Source organism: Malus sylvestris, chromosome 8, assembly GCF_916048215.2.
Source record: "Malus sylvestris chromosome 8, drMalSylv7.2, whole genome shotgun sequence".
Classification (NCBI taxonomy): Eukaryota; Viridiplantae; Streptophyta; class Magnoliopsida; order Rosales; family Rosaceae; genus Malus; species Malus sylvestris.
In genome coordinates, this window is record NC_062267.1 from 22,887,563 (window position 1) to 22,895,282 (window position 7,720).

At 38.0% G+C, this 7,720-nt stretch overlaps 2 protein-coding genes across 2 annotated transcripts; one reads left to right on the forward strand and one right to left on the reverse strand.

Moving 5' to 3' along the window:
- The first annotated feature begins 269 nt into the window (after positions 1-269).
- Positions 270-3,843, forward strand: LOC126633219 (cytochrome c oxidase subunit 6b-1-like). Its single transcript, XM_050303793.1, has 5 exons — positions 270-430; positions 1,639-1,914; positions 2,035-2,117; positions 2,241-2,322; positions 3,565-3,843. The coding sequence occupies exons 1-5, from the start codon at positions 389-391 to the stop codon at positions 3,616-3,618; spliced, it is 537 nt and encodes a 178-aa protein (XP_050159750.1). The 5' UTR covers positions 270-388; the 3' UTR covers positions 3,619-3,843.
- A 542-nt stretch (positions 3,844-4,385) lies between these two features.
- On the reverse strand, positions 4,386-5,748 carry LOC126633222 (histone H3.3). Its single transcript, XM_050303795.1, has 4 exons — positions 5,472-5,748; positions 5,240-5,311; positions 5,069-5,145; positions 4,386-4,875 (listed from the first exon to the last, which is right to left on the reverse strand). Exons 2-4 carry the CDS (start codon positions 5,309-5,311, stop codon positions 4,614-4,616), a joined length of 411 nt encoding a protein of 136 aa, XP_050159752.1. The 5' UTR covers positions 5,472-5,748; the 3' UTR covers positions 4,386-4,613.
- Between the last annotated feature and the right edge of the window lie 1,972 nt (positions 5,749-7,720).

The following is a 7,720-nucleotide window of genomic DNA, read 5'->3' on the forward strand; positions in this document are numbered from 1 at the left end:
GATGTATAATGAACAGACACAATTAACGGATCTTCGGGATCCTCACAAAGAGGATTCGGATTCGTTCCTTACAAGTGACAAGCCTAATATTAATCAAACATGTCTACTTCATAGTTTCCAAAAAAAAACATGTCTACTTAATCGCCAACGGCCCATCCTTATTTACAGAAACAGGCCCAAGATTGTCAGTTGTTTGAATCTACACTCCTCCACTGTAATCATCAATTATTACCTTTTACCACCTCAGTAACTCAGTTAAAAATTCCCAGCTTCTAGACGGTAATACCTAAACCATTCACACGCTTCGTTGCTCTCGTCTCATCTCTCTCTCCTTGGCGGCCTGTTATCCTGAAACGCGAGAGCAGCTGAAGAAGATCCGATTCCATCAATGGCGGAGACGCAAGCCGACAAAATCCAAACCCTAGCTGAGGTACGATTCCGATCGTCTTATCTATCTCTGCAAATGTTCCAATTTCGTTCATGGAAATGTTCGCTGTTTACTTCGATCTAGATGCTAATTCTTAGAAGGAAAGATTTGAAATTTTGCATCAAATTATGGATCTGTGCGATGGTTGTAATAATCTTTTGCTTCAATGATCTGCTGTGTAAATCTAGAGCTTAATTTTCTATAGAACAATGTTAAATTTGTTGTTTTCATCAAACCTTCAGAATTGCTTGAAAATTTTGATCAACGGTCGCGTGCTGCGTGCTTAATTTGTGTTTGTAATGCAACTAAATATTGTTATAGACAAGTTTTAGGTTTTGATTAACTCTGTTAGGTATGCCTTTCAATTTATTTTGAATTTTTTCCAAAGTTGTGTAACACTTTATCGTGTAAGGCAGGTAACCGAGCAGTAAGCATTACAAGTTTATTGCTTTAGAGGAGCATTTTAGGCCAGTCAATCAATTAGGTAAGATGTAAGCCATACTGCGGTATTAGGCTCTAAAACAAGTAAATGGTTTGTGTCAGAATCCTGGACGGAGTAACATCACCTTGAATGAAACACGCTCATAGAAGATCATGTCGAAACTTGACATCGTGTGGAGAAAATAATGTATCGGCAGGTTTAATGCATGTCTTTGGTCCTACATCTCGTTATAATGTCGAGTTAGTCCTGCCACATTAAAGCAAGCCTGAGCTTGGGAAAGCACAAAGTAGGGTAATATTTCTGGTAGTATATTAGTACTAAGAAAAGTTGACACTGTGATTGCGGGATACAATAGGCTCGTCTAGGACTGACATGCTTGCAGAATCATAGCGGAGTGTAGTGCCCACTTCCTTTGTACGAAAAATTCTTCCACGAAGTAGGCATGACCTGTTGTGGTGTAGTTGGGCTACGTATTGCTTGTTCCTAACTGAACTAGATATGCTGAAAATTTTCCCCTTTCTCAGTATCCTTCCCCAGGCATGCAACCAATCTAGTTGTATTAAGCTTAATATTACTTAGCAATCTAGTTGTATTACGCTAAGAACTACTGCAGGGCCTGCTATCCGTGCCATACGGCTGTTTTCTGGATAATGATAAAAATCTTCCAGCCTTTGACGATGTTAGATGCTTGTCCTTTGTTAGTCCTTTCTTTTCAATGGCATAAGATTAGTAATGGCTAAGTGTTTCCCTGTCATACTTTGACATACAGCAATACGCATTGGAGAAAGATGTGGGTGCCAAGCCTGTCGAAGTAAAAGAAGTTGTTTCTGAGAAACCTGAGGAAGCACCTGCTGCTGCTGCTGCAGCAGAAGAAAGCTCTGAAGTTACACCAGCTGTTGAAGTAAGCAGTGAAGCCAGTCCTACTGCTGCTACTGAAGAAGGCACTGAAACCAATCCTACCTCTGAAGCTGCTGCTGAAGAAAGCAGTGATAGTACTGAAAACTCAGGTGACCAAGAAGTAGTTGAAGAGACACCTGAAATTAAGGTTAGTTGCCCATAAAGTTATCAATGATTTCTCTTTACTCCCTAACATAGTGCATATCGTATCTTATCTTTTATCTTTATATGTTTGATTTGTTCACTAGCATTCTATTCTCATGTCCAGATTGAGACGGCACCAGCAGATTTCCGTTTCCCAACTACTAACCAGACAAGGCATTGTTTTACCCGATATATCGAGTATCATCGGTATGTATACAAATACACACAGGCACACTGCTCCTTTTTGTTATTTGAGCAGCATTTATCACGGACATTCTAGCTTGGTGCTGAAGTTTTTGACAATGTTTTCACTGGTCCAATTATTTTCAGGTGCATAGCTGCAAAGGGGGAAGATGCTCCGGAGTGTGACAAATTTGCAAAGTTTTACCGCTCTCTTTGCCCTGGTGAATGGGTATGTAATTTCAGTGCTCTTTCAGGCCCTAAAATTGTAGTGTTTGCCATTATATTGAAAGTATGGCCTTCTTCATCCTCAACATTTTGAATCAGTGTTCTTAATTTAGTTTAGTTAAGTTGCCTTTGCTATTGGAGAAGTTTTCTAATTGTCGATCTTATAGTGTTCTAAGTGGTTACAAATCTGGAAGGAGGGAAAACAGATATATAGTTGACAAGGCCACAATCAATTGATACCATGTGTAAAATAAAGGAATCCCACACACCTTATTACAATTTGTTGAGCTTCATGTTTTTACTCATGCTGATCTCTGCACATCAAATTTCAGATCTACTCTTTAGCCATTCATTGCTACCGAAATAGCATTGGTATTTTTGTAATGCATTTTGTACTAGAAACTGAACCTAATATATAAAATAGATTTCTCAATTGGATCACCTTGCCTTGCTATTTTGTATATATTTGGGAGAGGTTAGAGATTTAAATACTGTTGTGAGATCAGAAAAATATGTGTCGTATAACAAGTTATTAAGCAGTTCTATTATGCTTATAGTTGATATCGATTGCTTCTACTCTAGTTTACACAAGATACGAAGCAAAATCTTAGAAGAATATCTGTTGAGATGTTTTCAACGCTTGGATCATTGCTGATCTTTTTATAGTTTCTTCTCTTCCTTATTTAAGTTTTTCCTGCTGGGAGGAGAGAGGATATGCCACAATCTGTGGCGAGTGTTTGTGAATGTTCTTAATAATTTTTTTTAAGGGGGTGTGATTTTGTTCGCCCGCACTTCAGGCGCGTGGGCAGCCAGTCTTGCTCAAGATTGGAACTTTGAATATTCCTCATTTGAAGGATTGATGAATTGTATATATTATACTTTCAAGAGTCCTGTTCTAGTGACCAAGAGAACATTTATGATATTTTCAATATTTGTCAAAATGAATACAGTTCCTTGTTCGGATGAAGTACCCGATCTTGAGTATAAAATAGAACCCTTGCACACGCACTTATAGTTCAAGACATTCGCCAATGTGTGACTTAGTTACTGGTGTGCCCACACGTGCATTTGTTTGTGCTGCTGTTGAGTTTGCTTTTGCTTATCTGTATACATGCTATAAGGAATTGTTATTGTTTTTCATTTCAGTTCAGGTTTTCTATTTGGCTGCTGATCTCTCGTAAGTCCGTATTCCTTGGCAGTGCTAAAGTTAACAGTGTTCTTGTTGTACTGTTTGTATGTATATCAGGTTGAGAGATGGAACGAGCAAAGGGAGAACGGAACTTTTCCAGGTCCCCTGTAGACGGTGTTTGCTTAAAAACCAAGCGCTGGTCTGCGCGATGCTGTTATATCCAAGTTTTCCTCCAATAGATGAGTTTCTACATTGAGAGTTGAACTCTCTCAGGGAATGCCCTATTTGAAAACAATGAATTAATAAGAAATTTTTGCTTGTTTCAGAATACAGCAAAATTGTAGCCCTTGAAATGATCTTATTGTTCATCACTAAAAGATGGTTTTTCATTTCTCATGACTTTCTGCATTAGCTGTTGTAAAATAGTTGCCGAAACCCGGATGGAAGCTAGGCGACATTTGTTAAGAGCCCTTTTGCACCTGCCACACAATAAAGATGCACTGGTGATATTGTTTTTTTTTTTTTTTTTTCCATCAGTTTTTGTGTAACAATTATTTGAACCAAATTTCAAAGTAGTAAATAGTTTATTTCTAAGGATAAAAAAAGTTTGCGGAATTCATCGTGACGGTATACAGATAACAACATTCATGACTTGGTATGCATAATTCAATGTATTTTGCTCCGCCGCATTTTTCGGAAAGCTAACTTCGTCACTGATGCCCAACCTTTTCTTCTAATATGTTGACAAATGTTGTATATCACTTGTCATATCTCATGATACATCAATATTGTACCAAAATGTTCTCTCTAAAGTGCTTTAGAATTAAGATTAAGATATTAAAAGCTCGTCTATTTATCCTTCACAAATCCATTTTTCGTTTTCATAATCGTGTGTTTGATTGTTTACGTGCAGTTATCGAATAGGAAAATGGAAGAAGTATTTAGAAACACAAACTGCATTTATCAAGTCGATACAACTCGAGAGAGGTTCAACCACAATTACAATTGCAACCAAAGAAAACTAAAGTCTTCAATTCTTGAAAATTACACATTAACCAAAACAAATTATAAACCCTAAAATCTAAGTGCCATTAATCAATCAGATCAAAGCTTGCACACCGAAAGCCCTTCTACACAGAGCAGCTTCTCTTCTGTTTCTTCATCTCTTAAGCCCTCTCACCGCGGATTCTCCTGGCAAGTTGGATATCCTTCGGCATGATAGTGACGCGCTTGGCATGAATGGCGCACAGGTTAGTGTCCTCAAACAGCCCGACGAGGTACGCCTCGGCAGCCTCCTGCAGTGCCAAGACAGCATGGCTCTGGAAACGCAGGTCAGTCTTGAAGTCCTGCGCAATTTCACGAACCAGCCTCTGGAACGGGAGCTTCCTGATCAGCAGCTCTGTGCTCTTCTGGTACTTACGGATTTCACTGCGGCATATTCACAAACACATTACAATCACAATCCAGCAACGTAAAATCATACTTAATTAAATACCCAGAATTCAAATTACAAAACAAAAACAATCAATTACCAAATGTTAATTGATTTCAGTATTACCCAGAATCAAAATTACAAATTTTAAGATTAATTGGGTAGATAAATGGGGGTTCGAATACATACCGAAGAGCAACAGTTCCAGGGCGGTATCTGTGGGGCTTCTTCACGCCTCCGGTGGTAGGGGCTGATTTCCTAGCAGCCTGAGAAAATACGAAATCAGAATTAACAAATTGAAAGAAAACAAAGCAGATTAAAGGGGGCAAAAATTAGGGTTTGAAGAAGGTATCTACGAACCTTGGTAGCAAGTTGCTTCCTTGGAGCCTTGCCTCCGGTGGACTTGCGAGCGGTTTGCTTGGTACGGGCCATCTGCAACCACAAATTAAACCCCAACAATCAAAACCCAATTCGATTTTACAAAATCCCAATCTGAAACGCAGCCCAAGAACCCTAATTCCCAATCGCAGAAGCAAACGCGATAAATTGAATCGAAGAAGATGAAGAACAAAAAGGCAGAAAGAAAGATTACCTCTTGGGTTTCTTAGATTCGAGAAGTCGAAAGGGTTTGGATTTGGAAAGAGGAGAGATTTTCCTTTCAGAAAACGACTTCAGAAACGTGGGTGCGAATTGAAAGGTCGTACCTCTCTCTGTGTATACATAGACATAGTGCTTGTTCAACAAACCCAACTTGGCGGCGGAATCGCCGACCGCCTCGTTTCGCATTTACTGTTTTGCCCCGCTGCCTATCGGACGGTCTATGCGTTCTCTCGCTGTGCTATTTTACGATCGATAGAGAACGGTTTGGATGTCATGTGCCACGGATCGTGAAACTCAAGTAGGCCCTTCCTATTGATCCTAATCATTCCTTCCCCTCACCCGAGGTTTTTTTTTTTGTTTTTTTTTCGGAGTACATTGATATTTTTATATTAAAAGAAAAGAGAGTTCGGTTAAGTTATATAATGGGTAACCTAATTTGGTATCGAATTCGTCATCCATGAGATTCGAAGCTATTTCACTTCTAAGTGAAAATAAATATCACCAGACCGTAGTATTAAGTTTAACAAGAAAAATTTTAACTACTTTTTCTATTTACCTTACTTTTTACTTTTTTTTTAATCTCTTACCACATACTCCGCTTTCACATAAAATTTAGAAAGTAATTCTCTAAAAAACAAATTTTGGATTTCCACAATATACCCTTCATTACAACTCTCCAAATGAAAATTAAAACATAAATTTTTGTTGGTTATTTTAATTAATTTATTTATTATAAAGATTCAAAACTTTTTATTTATTTATTTTGATATTTAAAATGTTCTGTTTCTTTTGGAGAGTCATAATAATTGCTTAATAATTCTAATCGTTTCTTTGGAGTACGTTTAAAATAACTGAAATTGCTTTTAGAAAAAATACTTTTGGATTCTAAAAGCAATTGAAGTGCTTTTGCAAGAAGCACCAGTTACGTGTTTCTTGTAGGAAGCACTTAAATGTTTTTCAGGATTCACTTGCATTTTTACTAAGGATTGATTTTAAAAACATTTATTCTAAAAAAAAAATACTTTTGGATTCTAAAAGCAATTGAAGTGCTTTTGCAAGAAGCACCAGTTACGTGTTTCTTGTAGGAAGCACTTAAATGTTTTTCAGGATTCACTTGCATTTTTACTAAGGATTGATTTTAAAAACATTTATTCTAAAAAAAAATTTGTCATTTATAAAGCACTTCCAAACGAGCTCAATATCTTTATCATCATTAATTTTCTTATCCTATAATCCTTGTGTTTTAGGGTCATTTGAAAGTACATTTAAACAGGCTAAAAACGTTTTTATAGAAAATGTTTTTGGATTCTGTTGATGCACAAAATCAGTGAGGATTTTGGTACAACAGAAAGTGTTAAGTTTGTGACCTTCGCTAGATTGCTCCGGTCACTAGTGTGGATAAGTATGTAAATGGATAGAGACAGGGAAGCAAACACAAAATGTACGTGGTTCACCCAGATTGGCTACGTCCACGGAGTAGAGGAGTTCTCATTAATTGTGAAGGGTTTACACAAGTACATAGGTTCAAGCACTCATTTAGTAAGTACAAGTGAATGATTTAGTACAAATGACATTAGGAAATATTGTGAGAAAATGATCTCTATTTATAGAAGAGAGTTTCTAGTTTCATTCTGACATTGACACGTGTCGTGTTGTGATTGGTTTCTGATGTTGACACGTGTCGTGCTATGATTGGCTTCTGATGTCGACACGTGTCGTGCTGTGATTGGTTTCCTGGTTGGAGGGAAACTCTTCTAGGTCCTTGACGATATAACGTTGACCGGTGCTTATTAGTTTCGGGATTGGTCAAGTATGGTACAAACAGTGCTCCCCTAAGTTCCCGAGTGAGGGAAGCTTCTCGGTTGGGGACTTGCAAGATCCAAGCCGCTGAGTAATCACGAAACTTCTAAGTACCGAAGTGTGGTATCGTCTTCACTTGCCTTATTTGTCTTATAGGTAGATGTGGCATCTTCTCTGGAAGTACTTTTCCTCCATCTAGGGGTGATATCTTTAACTGGTGGAGATGCACAAGGTAATGTATCAATTTGACTTGAAGCTTACTTATAGTTTCAGGCTTGGTCAAACACGATACAAACCATGTAGTAGGAATCCCCCAAGTCGCCGAACTAGGAGATTTGCCGAAAGAGGTAACAGACAAGGTAAGCAATCAGACTTCCAAGCAAGCAACCTGGATCAGAGGTTCGACTTCGACTTCTGGTTGATTGTTCTCATTCTCCTTGT

What these genes read in the sequence shown, in the direction of transcription:
- LOC126633219 (XM_050303793.1), top strand. Translation starts at nt 389, where the DNA reads ATGGCGGAGACGCAAGCCGACAAAATCCAAACCCTAGCTGAG. An exon ending in AAGAGACACCTGAAATTAAG is followed by an intron (nt 1,915 to 2,034) that starts GTTAGTTGCCCA and finishes TCTCATGTCCAG; the next exon opens with ATTGAGACGGCACCAGCAGA. An exon ending in CTCTTTGCCCTGGTGAATGG is followed by an intron (nt 2,323 to 3,564) that starts GTATGTAATTTC and finishes TATGTATATCAG; the next exon opens with GTTGAGAGATGGAACGAGCA.
- LOC126633222 (XM_050303795.1), bottom strand. Translation starts at nt 5,311, where the DNA reads ATGGCCCGTACCAAGCAAACCGCTCGCAAGTCCACCGGAGGCAAGGCT. An exon ending in GGAAGCAACTTGCTACCAAG is followed by an intron (nt 5,146 to 5,239) that starts GTTCGTAGATAC and finishes GTATTTTCTCAG; the next exon opens with GCTGCTAGGAAATCAGCCCC. An exon ending in CCTGGAACTGTTGCTCTTCG is followed by an intron (nt 4,876 to 5,068) that starts GTATGTATTCGA and finishes AATATGCCGCAG; the next exon opens with TGAAATCCGTAAGTACCAGA.